The following is a 23,583-nucleotide window of genomic DNA, read 5'->3' as shown; positions in this document are numbered from 1 at the left end:
CTTCAGCTATTTGCACGTGAAGACCCCACTGTGTCCTGTGAAAAGCAAATTGGGAATTTAGACAATTTTGAGAAGCACTTAAATGGTGGGGGGTTGTGGCCACGCAACACTTGTGGATCCCCACTCTTATTATCCCCTTAGATTCTATAGCTAAGAAACCAAATAAACAGCTAATCAGAGGGTTTTGTTGAAGCCACTGGGTCTCGATGAAAGTGTTCTCTCCCCTCCTGCACCTTTGTGTCTCTCACTCATATTGCAATTAAATTGGAATAATCAGGCTTTTACCAATTTGCAAATGAAAGCATCTCCTTAAGGCCCCAATGGATAAATTGAAAATGGGCTTTTTCTTCTTCTTCCTCTTTTGGAAGCGCTTCCAGGATCACTGTGAGACTGATCTCTACATGTCCAGTTATTTGTGAATTGATATCGTACAAATCCTTCAAGTCTGAGAGTCTGTTCTAATTCCTGTGCATTTTTATGGGTCACCTGCAAATAAACCAGATCACTCAAAGTGGTACGACTGAGATTTTCAAAGTTTAAATTACCAACTTTGAAACATGGTAATGAATAGGCCAAATCCTCATGATGATATCTGTATGTGTGTGTGGTTTATAGACCTTGCACTGCAACAAAAGTGTCTCTGTAACAAAAGAAAAACACACATATCACCTAAACAGACTCACACCCTCATTACACACCTGCCAGTAGCCCAGTTAATGTTTCTGACAGGAGACTGCACATCCAACTGACGTCTTTATCTCACGTCTATTCACACTTTGACACTCACAGCACGAGCCCCCTTGTTGCCAGGCGCTGTGTGTGCTCCTGTTTTTGACAGTGTATACATCAGGTAAGGTTGACACTGACAAAAAAAATTCCAGTCACATGGATTTATTCATGATCAGTCCACAAATGTGACAGATATAAAGGAGTTATTTGTACATGGGAGTAACCAGCCTGATCTTACAGAGCTTTATATTCTCCTCTATTGTTTTGTAGTCTATCATCAGTGAGATGTCATGATAAAAGTAGTGAATATTATTTCAGGATTTTAACAATTTATTTGTGTGGCTGTGTGTGTGGAGCCTATACTCTTTTTTGTGGCTTCCCTAGGACCTTTTACAGCATAAACACTGACTTCTGACACCTAACCTCTAGTTAAGGTTAGGTGTAAGAAGTGATTTGTGTTTGTGGGGATTTAGCGTTAGGCATGGAATGGTCATGGTTAGGTCAGGGATATCATTTTTGTTAGGCTGTCTAATGAATAGAAGTCAATGCAGTGTCAGCTCTTAGTCCATCGGAGGTTCTCCAGAGATTTCAGTCTGGACTCTGTCCGCGGTTTGCCTTTCGCACGTGCTCACAACAGCAACAAATCCTCCTTTATTTAGGTGAGGGGTGGTGAGCAAACTGATTTTGTTTACTCTCTTTACATCTTCATGGGTATCTTCTCCATGTATGGCACCGCTGTTTATCCTGAGATATTCATATTCTTTTTATGCAAACTATATACTACAGGGCCAGGTGGAGAAGGTCCACACAAACTCCAGAGGCTCTCACTCAAACTTTTGTTTTCACACCTGCACCTTTTCCAGAGACACTGTGTGGAGCATCTCCTATTTTATCAATGTTATAACTTGACCCCATTTAATGATTAACGTCTCTGAATCAATGGGTGAAATGTTGTTTTGATGACTTTTCCTAATTCATAGGGTAAACATAGTAATTAACATAATTAAACGTCTTCAGTGTCCTGTATACATGCTTAGACATCTATGATATTTAGGGTCACTTTGATTTATATACCTGCACTTCTTTTCTTAGACTGTCGCACTGTTGTTTGTTTTTTGTATTGTTTTTGTGACTGTTCGTATTTTACTGTTTTGTTTTGTGATGTGTATTCTGTGTAAGCACACTGAGAGCCACTTTACCGAGTCAAATTCCCTGTTTGTGCAAACTTACTTGGCCAATAAACCTGATTCTGATTCTGATTTATCTGAATAAAACAAGAAGTATCGACATTTTAACCCTCGTTTGCTGACATGAAATATCATAATCTTTAAAAAAAAAGTCACTCCCCCCTGCGTCAGGTGCCCTAATCTGCCCAATCATATCTGTAAATGCAAGAACCAACCGCTGCGACTAAAAATAGCCCGCCGCTTCCAGAACTCCACTTCCCAGAGAGCAGCGGGGCGGTATAAATAGCCAGAAAGGGGCGTTCCCCGGGTGACATGTGGAGGAGGTAAGAAGCTGAGCTGTCAGAGAGATAACGCTGCTCAGCCCGCTGCTCTCTCGCACCTGGACTCTCGCTAGCATGGACTTACCCGAGGATAGCGCCGCGGAGCTGATCCTGTGCTGACCCGCTTCTCCCCCCCCCCAGCCTCCCGACGCCCTGCTGTTGTATCTGTGACAGGTAAACTCTTGCGTGTAGTTCTCCCCCCCCCTGCTAAGTGATGGTGTACCGTGGGGTTTCATCTGAGCAGCGAGCATCCCTCTCAGCAAGGAAGTGGCCCACGCTCCTATCTGTTGCTGTCGTTCTGCTGCAGCTAGTGCGATGCAAAACAAAGAGGGGGAGAGAGAGAGTAAGAGAGAAAGAGAGAAAGAGAGAGAGAGAGAGAGAGAGAGAGAGGCGACTTTGATGTTCAATTCAGCGCGAAACGAAATGTTTGCGTCCCATGTGGCATCTGTGAAATGACTTGAAATGTCCCTAAAGGGTGAATCAGTGTGTGTGTGTGTGTGTCGACAAGAGGCTGCAAAGAACAACACAAAAAAGATACAAACTTTCTATGTGTTGTTCGCATGGATCTACGTGTGTAAATATAACCTCCAGCTAAACACCAACAACTACTAGACTATATTCAATGAAACGTGTTGTTGTTCCTTTCCACTTCAAACATGTGCCTTCGAGGCTTTAATGCTGCCATTCTGTTAGTTTGTCCACTACCTCGAGTAAATAGCTGGTTTTACTGGGAATAACCCAGACGACTTGGCCTCTGAAAGTGGAGCTGGGTTTGTCGCACAGGTTTATATCTTCTCTCTACCTGGGAAGAATGGGGACTCAAAAGCAGTATGTGCTGTCCAGTCTTCATACAGCTGACAGCACAATGTGTACAATATATTTGATGATAGTTTCCTTAGTTTCGTTTCAAAGCAAACAAACAAAACATTTCAACATTTGTTCGCATGGATCTACGTGTGTAAATATAACCTCCAGCTAAACACCAACAACTACTAGACTATATTCAATGAAACGTGTTGAGGTTCCTTTTTTCCTTCAAACATTTGCCTTCGATGTTTTAATGCAGCCATTCTGTGAGTTTGTCCACTATCTCGAGTAAATAGCTGTTTTTTACTGGGAAGTGGAGCTTGGTTCTGTCCCACAGGTTTATATCTTCTCTCTACCTGGGAAGAATGGGGACTCAAAAGCAGTATGTGCTGTCCCGTCTTCATACAGCTGACAGCACAAAGTGTATAATATATTTGATAGTTTCCTTAGTTTCGTTTCAAAACAAACATTTCAACATGGGGTGTACACAACGTGGATTAGCCATAAAGTACTTAATGAACTCCTCATTCAATTTCCTTATGGCTTTTAAATGGTTAAGTTCCACTCCTGGTCTCACAGTAGGTGGTGCTCTGTGGATGGACTAAAAGGAAATTGAGATGGTCGAAACCCAAATCACCACAAAGTCCATCCCTAACCAAATCGATATCATTAACATAAACAGCGGTTGATCGTGACGGCTACTGTTTACAATGTACGCACAAGAAAACCAGCTTCTTACAACCTTTTAAAAGCCACAACCTGTGAAATGATGCACAACCTCTTCAGTTAAAACGACTTGTACAGTTAGAGGAATATGTCTGAAATCTTATGTGTGAATTGTCTCTGATCGTTTCAGATAATCCATGATGGTGATATTTGTCAAGATGCATTTAATGACCTGTGTTGTTCCTCTTCCGCAGGTGTCGTCCAAACTGAGCAACCATGTCGGACAAGATGTCCAGTTTCCTCCATATTGGGGACGTTTGTTCCCTGTATGCAGAGGGTTCCACCAGTGGATTTATTAGCACTTTAGGGTGAGTCTACTTTTCTTACCAGGGTTGTTGTGAGCTTTCCTCTATTACTGCTTTCCATCCTGCTCTTGCTAAGAGTTTCAGATGAGGCTGCTAGATGGATGGAGCCTCAGTCAATTATGTCCAAAAGCACATGATGCACAATTATAACAAAGCACAGGCTACCAAATAAACACATGTAACAGTTATGTGGTTGCTGCTTTAAGCCAAAGAGGTGGTTTTGCAAATGGAGTAGTGGCATGTGGTGGATGGATTTAATGCCTCTGTTTGCTTGGTGACACTTACTGTCAACATGAGCATCGCCCCATTTGTTTGTCCACTTTTTGTGATGAATAATTAGTCGCCTGATTTCAGTTAAACAGAGGAAACAAGCTCTTAGAAAAAAACAAGTTGATTTCATCTGAACATCTTGGGAAAACTATGACTACTATTGAGTTACGCAGAGATTCACCTGAGCAGAGGAAGATCTCGCTAGCATAAACACTGAAAAAACAGGTATAAAGAAATATAAGAGGATGTCTTTTATTGTGAATTTGGGCCACATAAATAAAACTGACTTGATGTATTTTATTGTAAGAGAAGTATATTTAATACAGCTTGTAGCTCAATATATGACGTTCCCTTTCCACTGCCTTACAAGTCTGCCCACATTACAACCATTACTGGCCATACCACGATCATTACAATTATCCTTACTGCTCCCTTCAACTCTGTCACACTTTTTCTTATGTATAAATAGTTTAAACATGACACATTTTAGACACAAATGTTGTATATATTGTTATTTTGTTGACATGCTCTGTTACACGCCACATCTGTTGCATTTCTGTCCGTCCTTGCAGAGGGATCCCTCACATGTGGCTCTCTTTTGGGTTTCTGTGTTTTTTCTCCTGTTATGCGTCAGGTGTTTTTGATAGTTTTTTTTCTGCCTCTTTAATCAAGGGTTAAGCTCTATGTGGCAAATTTTTATTTTGTGAAATATGGGCTGTACAAAAAAACAATTTATTAGATTTTTTTTAAAAACAGGCCTGTACAGAGAACCAGATTCAACCTGATTGTTTATTCACAAAGATAATGACCCTTTAATGTACTGGTACGTCTTGGTCTGTGGTCAGCTACTCGATGAGAGGACTGATTGCAGGCAAACTTCCATTTCCCCCTAAGAGGAGCAGCGTTGTGAATCACTTTGAATAATGGCGTCTGCTACATGTTATGAATGGGAAGACGAAGGATGTTTTATTTTAGAAGTGGTTGTTAGTCTGGCCATAAATTACCCCGTGTCTCTTCCTGCTACATGCTGAGCACAATTCATTTAAACACTTGACATCTCCCCTCCTCCCTAATAGTGAGTTCAAAGGAAGTCTCATTATGTGCAAATTGAGCCAATCTGGATGCACTATTTACGGTCACATAGAAAACCAAAGGCCAGAGGAAGAAAAGAAGGTGATCACTGATGTGAATGTCTTTTTCCAGAACATCTGACAGCATATCTCATATTAGATTACTGTACCCCAGCCTGTCTCTCCTCGGCTACCTCTCTATTTTCCACCCGAGGGCGTTTGTTGTTTTCTCTACCAAGGTGAAAATAAGAACAGCATCTGTGTAGTCTCCTCTTCCTCCTCCTCCTCCTCTCCTCTTTAAGTGCGGCAATCATCCTCCTCTTGCCGTGTCACTATTCAGTTTGCCACTTTCCAGAGGCCGTGCTGAGCTCTCCTCCTTCCCACCTTTCACAAACCATGCTTTCACAGTTTAGTCTTGTGCGTCACCCGCCATGGCAACAAAGCCTTTGAAGTCTGCCTGTGCCCGCATGACAGAGCTCATTTGTCAATTTTTACCATCATAAATCTACCAAATGAATCCCCCCCCCCCCTCTCCATCACCACAAAAACACACACACACACACACACACACACACACACACTAAAAACAGCTTAGAAGGCATAACTATAAATAGCATTATTCTATTAGGTGTTGCTATTGCTGTCAGCATACTGAATGTGACCCCTGAGAGATGCTGCAAGCACCTGGACCGCTGCTGCGAGCTCCGAGAGAGTGGCATCCGGCATCTTGATGCTCAGAGGCTGGAAAACAAACGTGAAGCCATCACCCAGAATGCACGGGGTGGCCTTTTTTCTTGACCTTGGATAACGATCACTCTTATTGGAACAAAGCCAACCAGTGCATCAGTTTGATCAAGGCTATGAGAGCGAGAATCACACACCCTGTGCTTACTTCTTTTATCAAGACCGTGCTCCTGCGGTGCAGTGTGTACTGCATGAGCTATAAAAAGGTGCAAATTGACTGGACTGGCCTGAGCATCCTACTGAAGTGTTCTATTTGTGCTGAGCTACTATCTCACAGTATTCAGGTGTTTCCCTACAATTCCTGCATGTCTATGATTTCGCCATCAAGTAAAAGTGTTTCACCAAAATAAAGAGAAGAGAATAAGGATGTAGCACTGTTACTTTCATCAGGAAAAGCTGTGTTACAATCTGTAGTTCAGGTTATCACTAGTGGCCCAGTTCATACATCTATTTTGTCATTCCCTTAATCAAAAGTTCATATCGATTTCCTTTCATAGTGCTCTGTTATAGAGTAGTTAAAAGCAGTTTTAATGTGCTATTAATTTTTAAGCTTCAGAAAAAGCTATATGGGTCAGGAGCAGGTCATCAACTAATTTGATGGTTTGTGGTTCACTCCACGCTTTCCAGTCCTGTTGCAATAGAGGATAAGACACTGAACCCTAAATTGCCCCGACGACTGCTCCATCACAGTCTGAATGTGAATGTGCAACAGAAAAGCGCAGTAGTAGATCTGACTTGTAGTGTAAAGTGCTTTGACCGCCAGGAATAGAAAATGCTACATAAATAAAGACATATACAATACGACACATGAATACGTTTACATCTATGACTGACTAATAGGACGCAGTCAGTTCAGGCTGTATGATATTTTACACACTTTGAACTCCCCATGTCTCCACCTGATGTTTGCTGCCAATACAATCAACAGTGGCTTCATTCCATTGAATTGTTCCAGTAAGTCAGGCCAGTGAGTGTTCACAATAACAGAACCCTGGAGCTGAGACACTAAATGGATTGCAGCCATTCAACAATTCAACAACTGTTAGATTTTGGGTGTACGGATTGCAAGATAATACAAATTTGTGTGTTCATTTGTATTGAATAAATGATTACCCTTAATAGCATAAACATTAGGCCTGTTGGTGATTCCATGTTTTACTGTATGTTTACGGATGGAAAATGTAATCTTTGATTATATGATTTTAAGGTTAATACTAGAGTCCATTTTAGATGCCTGTGTTTTTGTGAAATTGACTCATGTTAATGTTGGCTGTTTCCTCAGGCTTGTGGATGACCGTTGTGTGGTGCAACCCGACACAGGTGACCTCAACAACCCACCCAAGAAATTCAGAGGTAAGAACTCCATATCTCTTGTAGTTTAACTCGGACACCTAATGCACAAATTGATTGTATCACTATTTGCTAAAAGTTTATGGAGGGACTTGGAAGAGGCACTGGTTTGTGTCAGGCTTTTCAATATGCTGTTGAATGAGTTTAATGTTGTTTAGTTTGCTTTTGGGGCTGAACACATTGTGTTTCTTGGTTTTTGCTCATTGCTCATACTGAGTCTCTATTTCGTTGTTTGGACATAGTTTGTGGTGAAGCAGTATATATGTAAATCTGTCCACTCTGTCCTTATTCTGGGTTCACATGCTGTTAGAACAGTCCCAGAATGCTCTCATGAACACCTTGAATGACAGGCAAATGGGCGGTAAAAATGTAAAGGAGAATTTTGACGTCCCACCAATTTACAAACATGGCCTCATTTTTCATGGTTCTCCTGCATGGATAATCTGACAATGACGGATGGGTCCATTGTCCGTTTGTATGTGCAAAAGGCTAATAAGGATAGCTGCACAAACCTCTGTGCGTTTGTGAGAGGGAGAGGCAAGCAGGAACAGAGCAAATTAATGTGCACAAATATATAATTATAAAGTTTAAATTAAAATCCATCAACCAATACCTGGGAAATCTCATATTGTTAATGAAAGTAACGAGGTTCCTGGGTCTGGTAATCAAACAAACAAACTAACTAACAGGGGTGAAAACATATCCTCTTTAGAAAAGGTAATAAGATTTTACCCTTTTGAAATCCATATGTTATCCATACTGCTTATCCTTTGAGTGTCGCAGGCGGGTTACACCCTGGACAGGTAGCCAGTGTATTGCGGGGCCAACATATAGAGACAATCAACCATTAACACTCACATTCACACTAGGGCTGCAACTAACGTCTATTCTGATAGTCGATTAGTCACCGATTATTGAAACGATTAATCGACTAATCGGATTATGAATGACACAAATTCTCAATTGCTCTTATTTAGCAAACAGCTTTGAAAATTAGCTTGAGGTTGTTTGAGGCATGTTATGACTGAAAATGAAGACAATAAAGATTGATACTTCATTAAAAAAAATGTCTTATAAACTTTGCTGCATATAAGGGGACTGTTGACACAAAAGCAAAGCGAAATCAAGTTTTGTCCATTTAAAACCAAGGTCAGGCAAAGTGCTAATAATTATTTTTTTTAAATTAAAGTTTCCCTTTTTCCTGTGAACTAAGAAAAGGCCAAGTGCTGATACTAAAAATAAATGAAAAATCAAGTATCCATTTTTCCTGTTAACAAAAAGGACAGGGAAAATAACATTAATAAAAAAATCAACAAACAAAACTACAGTCTTCTTCAGACTATATAATTGTGACTGAAAAAAGGCATTTGTCAGGCAATAGGATAACATTTAGCTTTGAAACTCGTTAAAAAAAAGTTTAAACCATATTTTTGTAATGGATTCTAGAATCCTGCGCGCAGGTGTATACGTGTGTATATATAACATCTGACGGAGGCAAGTCCGCATCGTGTCCGTTACGATGTCAAACGTGACTCCTCTTCACATGCTCGTGTCATGCAGGTCCGCCGTACACATACTGCAGGTAGTTTTTGTCGGGCTTTGCTAAGAGTGAAGTTCTCCCGAACTTTTGACTTCCTGGTATGCGATGCAGCGGACGCCGCCATTGGTCCATGTTCTGTCGCTATTGCACATGCGCGATTTTCAGAGATAGGAAGGGAGCGAGATGGCTCACTCCTCAGCTACTTCCATCAGCACCTGACATAACCAACGATTCATCGATGAGTAAATTCGTCGGCGACTATTTTTGTCATCGATTTTTGACTAATCGTTGCACCCCTAATTCACACTCCGTTTTTTCTATTACGGACAGATAAGATCGCCCTATCCGTCGTGAAACGCCCTCTCCGAGGGCTTCAGACAGCTTTTCGTACACGTCTGATTTTTCTAACTATCCGTCTTCATGTTGGAGACCCGACGGACCGCTCTTGGCTGTGATTGGTCCGCGAACGACATCATTTCCGTATGACGTCATTTTCGTATTTCCGGACCTCAAACTTCCCGTTTTACTTGTAGCAACAAACACGAACACAACTATGATTCTACGATTAATGTGACGTGTGTGTTAAGCCAGCGGAGTTGTCCGGCTGACGGTGGCTCGTTAGAGCACTGAGGGCATGTGTGCACGGTCACATACGGTTAGAACGAGCTTTCAAAACGGCGCTAGCAGGCTAGGCTAGCGGGCTAGCCACCATGCTAACTGCGGTGGTAACAGTGCAAGAACCCGCCGTCACGACTTTAATTCCACTTCTATCATGACACTGTTTCTATAATACTGTCAGGTTAGAAGCAAACACTGGATAGTAGTTGTTAGTGCCGGGAGTCCCTGCTGACTGTGTGTGGAAGCTGGGGGGGAGCTAGGTCCGGGTAGCTTCTAGCTACATGTAGCCTCAAGCAGATTCAAGCTGTGGAATCAGCAACACAGTTCGGAAACAAGACCGGGGAACCGCTGCGCTAAGAAACGATTACATCAGCATCTTGACACGCTGGGTGTCACTTTATTTAGTTCTGTTAGTTGCCATGGTTCAGTGTGTGGGACGCAAGCTAACATGTAAACAAAGACACGTGGACTTCTTCTTCCCAAATGGGGTAGGCTTCTCTGAGCTCGTCTTCCGTTGCGCCACCTATGGGTTTGGCGGGGAATTGTTTTTAGACGGATAGTCGTCGGAGAAGTAAAAATCAAAAAGACTCTTTGGCCCCCGCTGAGACCTCTCCGAGAAACGGATACGTAGAAGTATATAAGAGCCTTAACAGTCAATCTAGAGGGTCTAGTCAACTTAACCCCAATCTGAATGTTTTCGGACTTGGGGAGGAAGCCGGTACACAGACAAAACCCTCACAGGAAGAACATGGAAACTCCGGGACAGTTTCCATGTTCTAACCACTGCACCACTGTGCCACCCTCCTTTTTAAAATGCAATCAAAAATCAGTATGTGGTGGTAAATATTACCTTAACGCGATACAACATAAATTAATGTCTGTTTAGTGGCTTTGGGTGTTGTTGCATTCAGTTATGCTCACATTGCTAAGGAAAGGTCTAAGAAAAGAGTTGGCCTCATTATACAACCAGCACTGGCCTGTTTGACTCCCAACAGGATGGAACCATATATTTGCTTTTTTTATGTCAAATTCCACCTTGTCATGCTGGAGGTTCACAGAAATGGACAGTCATTTTAGAAGGGGACATTATTAGTTGCCATTAAGTGGGCTTTCAAATTGGCTGCCATGTCCTCACAAATCCATTTCTAGATGTTTTGGCAGGTTTCCTGGTGAAGTCTTAAGTAAATTAAAGTGAAACGGCACAATTGCCCTTGTCACTCCCAACAACTTGGTTCTTCGTGTTCCTTCCAAATTGAGACGACTAACTGATGCTCTCTTGTGTCATCCTTCAGTTATACCATACTCACTGACTGTAGATGTTCAAATCATGTAACATTTCAGTCACTTTACCTGAATCAAATCTCTGTATCTTAATTATGCGGCATGAAGCCATTCATGACTGAAGATGCAGATAATGAGTAAAATCTTGTTATTATAGCAGGTCAGAAAATAAATCATAGTTAATTTATGTCAGGGGGATATATATCTGCATCTGACTAGCTCTTGTCTTGAGAAACGGAGCTTCAGTGAATCTTGACAGGGATATAAAAATATTCCCTTGTTTGGAGTTTTGATTATGATCGTGAGGAGAGCTAACAGTTTAAATCTGGTGATTGCTAATACCACGTGATTCACATCATTGTTAAACTCGTGTTATACTTCAGTAGCCCCTCGTGCCCTATGGATGGAGGCACTGCCTTTCTGACTGCTCCCATCAGGATAGAAACGTTTTAAAAAAGGTCACTCCGGTCAAAATGATCCTTTAATGAAACATCTGCACTGACCTTTTGCTCTAAAGGGACAAGTGGACCCAAACCTTTCAAAAAGAGTCCAATAGAATAATGGATCTTTTCACTGGGGCCGTTAAGCTTTCAGGCCTGTGTAGTTCTCATAGTGTGTGCCACATATGCACTTAATGTCAAGGATATGGTAACGAATGACTCATCTCACCATATAATGTTTTCCCCTCTTCTCTTTATATCTCTGAACTCAAATGTGCCTTCATCTCTATAATGAGGGGTTAAAGCCCTGCTGCCCTATAGGGTTGTCAAAAGCCTTAATACATCAACCAGTTTTCAATAACATAATAGCTTTGAAGCAAATCTACAATCAACCTAAACTAGGAAAATCCACTGATCCACAACCTGTGGCTTTTTTAAAACCTGGTCTGCCCACTGCGTTTTGTGTACATCCATAACCTGTATTAATTTATTAATTGAATAAATGTATTGCTTCAAAGAAAACACATTACATTAACACTAGTGCACAACATTATGGGACCTGTTTTTGTTTCTTATCAAAACTGGTATTGTGTTTATTTTATAGTAGCAAAGTTTCAAATGTTGGTATTTCAACTGATTGCCCTCATTATAATATCGCGCTCTGTGACTTCTCGTGCAGTCTGATCACGTCCTGCATTGACGTTTCCAGTCACTCTTCGGTTTTTCCTAGAGTTTCGCTCTAATGCTCGAGCATCACTGTTGTCCAACGTGAGCAGCAGACCACTCATTTCTAACCTTATTCACTGATGACTTTTCATCAGATCTATAAGGAAACACGTACAGTAACTTAGAGTCCCTATTTAAACACCAGCCAGTTGAGCTTTGGGACATAGGCTCCTAAACAATGAGCCCTCTCTCATGTCACTTAGATATTTCCCTGCTGTCATCCTGATCATTAAAAGCATTCACCTGCTCAGAACTTTCATACACACCACAGAGCCTGACTGCATGTTAGTGGCTTAATCCTTCCAATGCCCGTGTGTGGAATCATCCACTTTCATTTCAATCCTCCACTTATTTATTGAGGTTTTCTATTTAGTTTGTCATCCTCCTGTATATGCCCTATACATTATATTCATTCAGTATAAGTTTGCATGAACAAGGTAACTGAGCGTAAAATTGCAAAATCCTCATTACAACTGTTTGTGAAACACAGCGTCCGTAACACTCAGCATAAAACAACAGTATGAGCTAGGGGGAGCAGTTCAACCACAGGGCAGAATATTCACACAGTCATTTGATGTAATATGCTTTTATCTCACTTATGAAGAGTTTTTGTTTTTGTTCCTGAATGACAGGATGGATGGTTTCTGTCAGGCACAATGCCAGAAAGAGCATCAGGCCCATAACCGAAACCTGGCATTACGTCCTAAGAGCTAATTACACAATCTAACCTGACAGCACGAGATTGATGTCACAGAGACAATGTCTTTTTGTTTTTCAGGCTCTATTGTCGCTTTGTTTCAGCTTCCTGTATCATTTTAAGTATTGAACAGGTTGTCACACGTATGTCTCTGATGTGCAGGGACATTGGATGTTTTAGTCTGAGGTTGTCCCAAAGAGATTCTCTCCAAACTTCATCAAAAAGGAAATGAGAAATTTCTCATAAAAATGGTTTATTTCGATTTTTACCGCCTTCTGTCCTATCTTCTATCTTATTTGTGATGCATGTCAGGATTCACTGCTTTAAGGTGTGTAGGTTCAGGTAAACATCAGCCAACAAGGTTCATACAGGTTTCAAAACTGGGGTTGAAACAGTTGTTAGTTTCACTGTTTACTGTGGTAAAACTCCTGATGGTTTGTAAGATGGCAAGTCTCCAAGACACAGGCGCAGCTAGCATCAGCATTTGTTTTTTCGTTGGTCGACTTTGATCTCAACGGGAGGATCCTTGTATTAATGGACCAAAAAAAGTTGTTTTGATTTTCTTTTGTCTCCAACATTGTTGGATGTCATCTGTCCTGAGTGATCCGCAGTATCCGCTTTCAGTACATGAATGGATGCACCTTGGTGTGGGACGCATGTGGTCACATTCTTATCACTGCGTGAATGCAAATTCTTACTGGGCCATATATGCAGGGCTGCCTACTCAGCAGACCTCTTTGACCTGCTACAGTTTCACAATGATCCAAATGTATTTTTACGTTTCTCAGTGTCAAGATTATTTGTTACCACCGCTACAATATCAGCACTGAAAACTACATATTGATTTTCAGTTACTTTTTTCCGTTGAGTAAAAACTGTAAAGCTATGTGCAGCACATTGATTGGCTTGGCCGCTCCTGGCATTGATCCCTCCCTCTCTGTCTCTCTCTTCCTCTCACACAAACGCATACATACCGCACTGTAAACCCACCAACCCAACTGGGTAAAACCAACATTTTTTGGTCTGTGTCTGTGAGGGAAGTGAGACCTATTCACAAATGGTTACAGGAGTCACATTCAGGATGTATTTTAATGGCAGATGTCAACTGGCTTCCTAAGTTGAACACTGATCAGCTCTCTCAGGACAGATGCTATTTATAGATCTGAACATGACCAATAAGTGAGCGGGTGCCCTGTTGACTTGATTTTGAAGTTCCAGTCTTAATGCAGTAGTTATTTCACAGCAGGTGCAGAGTAAAGGCTCTTCTTAGGAAGCAGGATTGTTACTCATGGATTTTTCCTAGAACTTAGACACTTCCATGCTAGCTGTGATGTCAGCTCACTGTGACTGGCTGGAACTGAAATGCATGAACCCTAAAGATGTATCTTCAATGATCTTAGAGTGAGTTGAAGAGAAGAATTGTCTTTGTCCAGTTAACTTGGTATTTAACCTGGAAGTGAAGGTGTATCATTGTGGAGCGGGATGATTTAAAATAAACTATAAAAAATCTGTCTTTTCCTTTTGAAGTAACTGAGTCATCAGATGTGTCAGATTAGGTTTCATTCAAGGGTATCATTTTCATGCCAAACAACTATAATTGTAGTGTTCCCCGAAAATGGTAAGTTGAGTCTTATACACAAAGTAAACCTGGCATGCTGATCTGAACATGGAATTGTAAAAGGGAACCTAAGGATACTCATGGATGACCTGATTAAACTTTGGTGGTAAAAGGTTAAAGGTCACTGTGACATGTCAAATACATGTTTGTCCAGTGAATATGATAGCCCAGGAACACCTCAAGGATACTTTTTCAAATTTGGCACACTTGTTCACTTAGGCCTCAGTGGCCTCAAAATACGTGTTTTTGGCCTCTTGAATGTGATGTCACAAGACTGCTTCAGGGAGTTTCTTCTTTTGATCAATTGTCACTTGGACTCAAAGATAATGTGATTACATTTCAGTGGTCAAAGGTCACTGTATCCTTATATCAATCTAGAAAAAATAATTGTGAAGAAAAATGTTCATAACTGAGCTGGCTGGCAGAGGAGGTAATTCTAGTATTAATATGTTTTAGTTTAATTAATAACAGAGGTTATGCTATAGGTTTAAAGCCTATTTCAATAAGGAGTTAGTTTATCAATATTTTACCTTGCTGGCTCACAGTAATATATGTATTATTTGTTTTGCATGATTGATGCATCAAGGTTCTATTACAAACTTGCTGCTATGTGATTGAGACGCTGTACCAGCCGTGCAGTAATTGCCCTTTGTGCCACTTTCCTGTTTAAACTTAATTCAACCTCTGAGTTCTTTCAGATTAAAACCAACTTTTTGAGGGAGACCAGGCCAAGGTAGCAATAATGATATAAATAGATTATTCAAACTCAGAATCCATATTTCATAGATTTAAAGCGGCTGCTGTCTGTTCAGGTGACGATGCCGAGAAATGACTTCATTTGTTTCTAACTGAGCTATTCAAATTCTATTCAAAGCTGTGCTTCACATCACAGAGCGACAGTAACTGAACTAAATGTGCTGCACCATTCCCTTATTTAAATGAAGACTTTTTCTGACATACATAATGTCCACACTACATAGTTGCACATTTAGAATTCTGCAATTGAATTGAAGTGTTTTTTTTAAATTATTTTAAATTTAAAGGTACCAGGAAAGTTTATTCAACCACAGGCTGTAGTGTCTCCTCTCTTATTGAGGCCAGCGTAGGCAAAGTGTACCCAGAGTAAATCCTAACATCCCCACTGAGTATTAATAGCACACTTAAGCTATTTAAAAAGTCTGTATTGTACTGCTCTGTAGCAACTCACGTCAAACCCTGTTTCTTCCCCTCCGATCTGAGCGGCCGATAAAAAGTGTCATAACTGTACTGACACTTTACAGGAGTGTAGTTGGGATCAAAATAAAGGCAGAGTTTAAATAAATACAGATTGTATCAGAAGAAAAAACGGCAAAAAAGTGACGCTACAGCTATACATCTACTGTCACAGGAGAAACACCTTGACATGAAACTGGGCCAATGTCAGAGCAGACCAAGCCTCTACACACAGGCACGGTTTGAGTAGTTTTTTAGTATATATAACATATGGGAATACCGGACAATATATTCAATATTGTCGGTGGTTTGATCCCCGGCTCCTCCAGTCTGCTTGTATGTATGTGTGTGTGTGTGTGTGTGAATGTGACTATGAAGCTATTTGAATCGTAAATAAGACGAGAAAACGGCTTTATAAATGGATCAATGAAAAAAAAGAGTATCTCTCATATTTATTCAAAAATTAGGGATGTTGTGTACACATAAACTCATATAAAAATTTCAAATTATTTGATTTTAGTGTTTTTTTCATCTAGATGAATTGGCTGTAAAAAATGTCATGTGCAGCGACCATTAAGATCCTTAATATGCTTTCATATTTTTTACAATTTCTCAATAATATAAAGTCATTAGTAACAAGTACTTGCATTTCTTTTGAGTTTTTGTAAATAATGATCTCATATTTGTGTTCTATAATGTCACCGTCCCCTTATTAAATGTAGTTAACAGACTTATTTTTCCGGTAAAGTGCATAAAATTGATAAAAATACAGGTCTTGGTATTATTGGTCGCACCACACGATGAGTAGTCGCTCCAAGTGATATGAAAACCTCCTATCGTTAAAAAGATCAATAAACAATAAATTCCATAAAAAAAATTGACTTAAACCAGATTTTCAAATACACAAACATTTCCTAAACATTTTTTTTAACAACATTTAAGTGCAGCACACATTGTTGTTAACAAACATTTCATTCAACTTGACTTGTGAAAGTGGGGCTCGTTGCATTTGCATTTTCTGGCTGCTCTTGTGCTACATCTACATCAACCTGAACTGGTGGAATGTTCTCCATAGATGGCGGCGTAAGGTCTTACACAGCGGTTGCCATATTTTTACTTTCTCTGTAAGCTCTGGATGCATCCCTCCATTTCATTCTCTGTTTCTTTATCTCTCTCTCTCTGTCAACTCACTTGACTTGGCATATGGAATCTCTCCCTGTTGTTTATTTCTCTCGTAGCTGAAAAAGATATGTAATGTCATACCATAAATCAATAAGTTAATTTGGACTAATGATAGATGAACATTTTAATGCAAATATGCATTTTTCTTCCAGTAATGAAAAACACATAAGAGCAATATGTACTTCATGTTGCTTTATTTGTAGTTTTCATTTTAAAAATGTTTTAACATACCTTTCTCTTCTCTGAGCAAGGTTCTCCGCTCTTGCTGCAGGGTCAACATTAACACGCTGCATATGGCGAGCGGTTTTTATTTTGCTTGAAAGTGGCATGAGGTAAAATAAATTTAAACAGTTATAAATTAATAAACACATAAATAAATAATATGTTCAAAACTTTTACATAAACCGTTGTTTCGGAAATATTAGAAATGAATACTCTAATTGCATAGAAATATTATCCAAATAATACCAAATAAAGTACTTTATGTATATAAATCATTAATTGAATATAAAAAAGCCCCAAAACTCCCAATCTAGGACATATATCTATCATGTAAAACACTCTGCAATGGTCGCACCACATTTGGTCGCACCACATGATATTTTCTAGAACATTCAAAATTTACAGCCACAGAATTGGCCACCTAAAGAAAACAAACTAGGTCAGCACAAAAGGTCAATATGAAATTTAAAATCAAACTATATATATTATAAAAATTCATAGTTTTTTTGAGGTCATACCACATGATATCCAAATGTGACAACTGCGAAAAAGGTTTTTTTTTTCAAATTTGAGAGAGAGTTACAAACCTGTTGCTGCTTCCATGGGTCTTTGGCAAAATTGTTTTTGACGCTTTATATTTTACACTTTAAAAAACAGAAACATTGAAATATCTAATGGTTTTTGGAAATTAAAGTGTGTACATATACGGGAGAGGAACTACATATATATGGTATTTCTTTATGTATTTAAACCTTTTTTTAACAGAAGAAAATGCAGTCGGACAGAAAATATAGGCGTCAAATCAGTGACCCATATACAGACCATTTACAATATGATGCAATCGTTTGACACTTAAATTTGGCCACATGGATAAAATGAAGGACAGGTACTATAATGTACTTCAACCAGTCACAGCCTTTTATTACCGCTTTCTCTGTTAGTAAATTAAATGTGTTTCAGACAAAGCTTTGTGTTGTCACTGCAGCATCAAGTTGTTGGCAGTGGCTTTATAGTATTTCCCCTGATGGATCAAGTAGCTTTGTCCCTCTCTGTGTTTGATAAATATGTAGAACCATAAAATCAGTTTTTCATTAATAAACTATGAACATTTATGCTTTTTGAAAAAAAACAACTACATTACATGCGTTTCCCCCTCGTTCGTCATCCCTTGGTCGATGTTGTATAACCCAAATACCTCCTTCTCCTTATTTTGTTTTGTTCCTCATTTATTCTCTTCTCTTATCTCCTCCCTAACCCCATTTCCTCAGACAGATGTTCTCCTAGTGCCCCATTTTCCAAATTGGTCCATGTCCTCCTTCTTCCACTGTGCCCCTTGAGGTCTAATCTCTGTGCTCCCGTGTTGGCTGCATGTTCAACAGAGGATGTTGCCAGGGTGGTTATTTTTTACCCTGGCTCCTCAGCTTCCCTGCTCCAGTTAACATATAGCAGTACCATATGTGTGTGGAGCTACTGAACTAAAATTATGGAAACTTTTTATTATATTCATATCCTGATTTTTTTAATTGCACTGATTCTCAGAGCTACAACGTTCCTGTTGAGCTACACAAAGAGGATTACTATGTGTGCACAGTTCAGTCATTCTGGTGGATGCCATCAGTATAGTATTTTATTGCTGGACAGCTGAGCAAGAAAACTGTGAAGACTAAAATAACTGTCTATTGGTAAAATGTGCATGTGTGAGATAAGGTGTGAGGTTTTAGTTGTAGTGAGTTGGTTTTGTGGAGAAACCAAACTACAAAGATGTTTCTAAATATTTCATCCATCCATTATCTATATCACTTATTCTCTTGAGGGTCGCAGGTCGACCTGAGACAGAGACAACCATTTCCACTCATATTCACACCTACAGTCAATTTAGAGTCTCCAGTCAACCTAACCCTAATCTGTGGGAGGGAGTTGGAATCCCCAGAGACATGTAAATCTCCACACAGAGAACCGCTCTACCATGCTGCCCCAGATATTATATTATCTCCAATTATTTCATATTAGACAACTTTTTTTTTTCTTTTCTCAATGACATTAATTGGTTTGGAAGCAGCTTTGCTACATTTGCTAGCAGTAAAACGCTTCAAACGGATTCATTGATAGAAACACAAATGAAGGTGCAAAGCAATATTTGAATTAGATCCTTATATTCCCTGTGTTATAGTGAACAGGTCGATGGAGGATGAGGCTATTCAAATATTAGGATGTACATTGTAATACATGAATATTCCCCTAACTTGGCTGTGTTCTTTTGAGTTGCACAAGGCAGTAGTCATGTGTAAGCATCAATATTATATGTTGAGTGTTGACTTTCTGCTTTTCTTGTCTCCTTTCCCCAGACTGCCTTTTCAAACTGTGTCCTATGAACAGATACTCGGCACAGAAACAGTTCTGGAAGGCGGCAAAACCTGGAGGCAACAGCACCACTGACACACTCCTCCTGACCAAACTCCATGTGAGACCACTATGCAATACTCTAGTGCTGTGTTGAGAATCTGTCAACAAAAGTCTGATTCAGAATCAGATTTATTTGCCCAGTATGTATACACATACAACCAATTTGGCTCTGATTTTACTTTTGGACAACAACAAAATTAGCCTAAGTTTAAGAATTGTACAAAAATGCTTAAATTTGATAAGAAATAAGGAGAATATGCGGTGTATTGGAAATACTAATGACCAAAACCTTAAAAGTAAACAACTCGTCACAAGTCAACTGGTTGTGTTTGTTGTAAACAGTTCAAGTGGTTGAAAGAAGCAGTAAATTCAGTAATGCATACTTTGCTCTATAGATATAGAGGATGGATATGTGTGATTGAAAGAATGAAGGACTACTGTGCTCTGTGTGTGTTTTTATTGAGTATTTCTGTTGCCTGTTGTCGTGTTAGCACGCTGCTGACCTGGAGAAGAAGCAGAATGAGTCTGAAAACCGCAAACTGCTGGGAAGCATCATCCAGTATGGAAATGTCATTCAGGTGCGTTCAGGAACCCATGAGATAAGTGCTTTTTACAGAGCTGCTGCAACATTTAACCCCATGTATATGACACTGTGCGCTTGATAGTCTGTTTTAAATAACTGCTGCAGCACAAAGGCACACTGTGAGCTCCCCTGTTGCAAAGTCTTATCTTCTGTTTTGCTCATTGCTCAGGAATGGTTAGCACACAGGTCAACTGTAACATTCCTGCAGTTTGATGTGAACAAGGAAGATGCACACATACCTTGTAGAATGTCCTAGTTGCAAATGACTCACCTGCCATTAATAAAGTGAACACCAGCCGGATAATGTTATACTGCATGAAATATATTGAAACATGCATTTTATCCTTGCAAATGTAGTAACATCTTGTAGTAGCTTTATCCAGTCTAATATCAATAACATCGCATTTTAAAATGAAGGATTAAGTTGAGCAATTAGTTTGGTCATCTGTGGGCCTTATATAGTATGATTACAGGCACATTTATGTATACATAAATAATTTTTATTGAATCGTTGAAGCTACAGCAGAGGTCATTAGAATGATTTTTGGACAGATCTCAAGTACTTAAGTCATGAAAGGAGAGATAAACATGTCAAAAGGATGCATACTTTCACTTCAGAGTTCCCTCTGGCCCTGCTGGACCAGTCTGTGACATATTTCCTCCTTTTCTCGTTTGTTCCAGCCTCTGCAACTCTTTCCTCTGTCTGCATTGTGTCACTGTTGGTAGATATGTGAAATTGTCTTCTGTTGCCAACAGTTGCTGCACTTGAAAAGCAATAAATACTTGACGGTGAACAAGCGCCTACCCGCTCTGCTGGAGAAGAACGCCATGAGAGTGACTCTGGACTCGGCGGGAAACGAGGGATCCTGGTTCTACATCCAGCCCTTCTACAAGCTCCGATCCCTGGGAGACAGTGTGGGTAGAGCGGGGTGTTGGATTCCACTTAAGTGTGCTCAGGAGGAGAAATTAAGAATGTGCTTTAAGACAGGGTTTGAAAACAGGGGTCACATGCAGGTACCTAGCTTTGTGTTTGAAGACAAGGGGGAGGAAGAATTACATTTCCAGATGCTTGGATGTGGTCGGTATGTGGTATTACCTTCTAACAAGGCAAGAGAATGTGAAACAGCAGCTCCATATTGTTTATTAAACATCTTATAATCACCACAGTTCCTTTGCAGGCTGCTGGATCAGTTGCACAGTTAATGTTTGGTACAGAATGCATTTAGATGAAGACCATATTTTTGAAAGAAAAGCGTCATCAGGCGTTTGCACTGATATTTTACAAGATCCATCCATCAGTTATCTATCCCCTTATCCTTTGAGGGTCCTGGGGGAGCTGGAGCCAATCCCAGCTGACACTGTGTGAAAGGCGGGGTACACTGTGGACAGGTCACCAATTTATCCCAGGATCAACATCTCAAGAACACATCTCACATTTTTATTCCCTTGAGATTCTTCCCCGAATACGATGGATTTCTTGTAAAATTCATATCAAATCTCCATCCACCCAGTTGTGAGAGCATCACAAATAAATGATTGATTATTATTTTAATATTTTACAGATTCACGTGGCTCAGGCCTCCTTGTGTCTCTGTTTTACAAGGGATGCTCAACTCTTATAGGGTTCAGTCTGTTCCAGTTCTTTCTCACTCAGTATGGTTTACTACTCCCCCTAGTGTTTATCTGGAGGCTAGCATGGTCCAATGTATCTGCCTATGGCTTTTTTATAAAATCATGCAAATAATCATTGTGCTAGTGATTTTCTTCATCTCCATGTAACTCTGTACTGATATTGAAAGACAATTGACATATTCAATTTGGAGCCGTTTTACTACAAGAAACATAGCATTGGTAGTCATTGTCCTTTGGGATATGAGGTCTCTGGTAGTTATTGTGGGGCTTATGAGCTAAAAAGCTTGTGGAACCAAGTGTGTCTGGTACTGGTTTCAAGATTTTGTATTACCTTCCACTGGATTAGTCTATGAATGCACATTTAAAGTGAATATATGCCATATATACATATATTAAATGTTCTGTCTAAATTTACCGTTGATGTAGGTGGTGATTGGAGATAAAGTGGTTCTTAACCCAGTGAATGCAGGACAGCCTCTACATGCCAGCAGCCACCAGCTCGTGGACAACCCAGGATGCAATGAGGTACATGAACACATGCTGCCTTTATAAGTCTGCACAGTGAATAAGAACACTGCCTGTTTATTGCAGGATCCACACAGCAGCCAAAAGGCGATCTATGAGGAATTATGCTCCAAAGTTAGGGAGCGCACTACCTACAGATATCAGGGCTATAGCTTTAGCATTTAATTGTCTCTGGATCTGCTGTTACAGGGGACTTTCCTTTTCTTTCATATTGTTGTATTTGTCTTGTTTTTATGTGCTGCTTTTAACACAATTAGTTTGCCATCTTAACCTTAATGTATTATTAAATCTATTATTCAGTGGTTTTATTCTTCAGACTCTGTTTCTTTAAATTCATGTATGAGGTGCTGTATAATTAAGGATGTATTTTTATTATTATGACTATAACCATTATAAAGCCTGCATTATCATTATCATTATCGTAACCTCTAAATTTCACACACTTCTCTCCAGGTTAATTCAGTAAATTGCAACACGAGCTGGAAAGTTGTTCTGTTCATGAAATGGAGCGACAACAAGGAAACAATTCTCAAAGGGGTAGGTACTCAAGATATTTCTTATACATCAAATTATACAAAATATTTCACAAATATAGACTAAAACTGTATTTTTAATGTATTTTTACATAACAATATTTATATTCAAGTCATATTTCATACTGTGATTAACTGTCTACAGAGACGTATCACACATTAAACCAGTGTGTGAGACAGAAAATAACAATCTGTGTGTGTGTGTGTGTGATTGCAGGGTGATGTGGTGCGGTTGTTCCACGCAGAGCAAGAGAAGTTCCTCACATGTGACGACCACAGGAAGAAGCAGTATGTTTTTCTCAGAACCACCGGCCGGCAGTCTGCCACCTCTGCCACCAGCAGCAAAGCGTTGTGGGAAGTAGAGGTCAGCACAACAACATCCCCTTCAGAAAAAACCTTCATTACATTTTTGAACCACTTTGCTTTAGATTTATTTTGGCCTTCTTTTTCTTTTCTTCTGCCAACACCAGGTGGTCCACCATGACCCATGCAGGGGAGGTGCAGGCTACTGGAACAGCCTGTTCAGGTTTAAGCACTTGGCCACAGGATGTTATTTAGCTGCTGAGATGGGTGAGGTGTGTCATGTGTGTACCTGTGTACACAGTTCTTTGTCCTTCACATTTATATCTGCAGCATGAATAATAGTTTATATCAGCAAAATACTCTGACCTGGTTGGTATTGTGATGTCAGATACGCAGCGCAGGGACCAAAATCCACAGTTAACAATGTTGAGGATGATGTTTTATATTTTGTGTGTGTGTGTGTGTGTGTGTGTGTGTGTGTTTCCCAGGTGAACCAAGACTTTGAGGAGGAGAATGCTGAGCAGCGCTCCTCTGTAAGTTGTCCTCATCTCCTTCCCTCT

The 23,583-nt window shown here is 39.9% G+C and overlaps 1 protein-coding gene across 1 annotated transcript in view; it reads left to right on the top strand.

The window, feature by feature from the left end:
- The first annotated feature begins 2,350 nt into the window (after nucleotides 1–2,350).
- itpr1b (inositol 1,4,5-trisphosphate receptor, type 1b) overlaps nucleotides 2,351–23,583 on the top strand; it is an 89,499-nt gene continuing 68,266 nt past the window's right edge. The window contains exons 1-11 of the mRNA XM_061070174.1: nucleotides 2,351–2,410; nucleotides 3,964–4,077; nucleotides 7,441–7,511; nucleotides 19,390–19,505; nucleotides 19,939–20,025; nucleotides 20,787–20,945; nucleotides 22,089–22,187; nucleotides 22,641–22,724; nucleotides 22,938–23,084; nucleotides 23,191–23,295; nucleotides 23,512–23,556. Of these exons, the coding sequence (XP_060926157.1) occupies nucleotides 3,986–4,077; nucleotides 7,441–7,511; nucleotides 19,390–19,505; nucleotides 19,939–20,025; nucleotides 20,787–20,945; nucleotides 22,089–22,187; nucleotides 22,641–22,724; nucleotides 22,938–23,084; nucleotides 23,191–23,295; nucleotides 23,512–23,556 (1,005 nt within the window). The 5' untranslated portion in view covers nucleotides 2,351–2,410; nucleotides 3,964–3,985. The remainder of the gene's footprint in view (nucleotides 2,411–3,963; nucleotides 4,078–7,440; nucleotides 7,512–19,389; nucleotides 19,506–19,938; nucleotides 20,026–20,786; nucleotides 20,946–22,088; nucleotides 22,188–22,640; nucleotides 22,725–22,937; nucleotides 23,085–23,190; nucleotides 23,296–23,511; nucleotides 23,557–23,583) is intronic.

This window comes from Limanda limanda, chromosome 4, assembly GCF_963576545.1.
Source record: "Limanda limanda chromosome 4, fLimLim1.1, whole genome shotgun sequence".
Taxonomy (NCBI): Eukaryota; Metazoa; Chordata; class Actinopteri; order Pleuronectiformes; family Pleuronectidae; genus Limanda; species Limanda limanda.
Note: the sequence above shows the minus strand (reverse complement) of the source record. Positions and strands in the feature narration are given on the sequence as shown.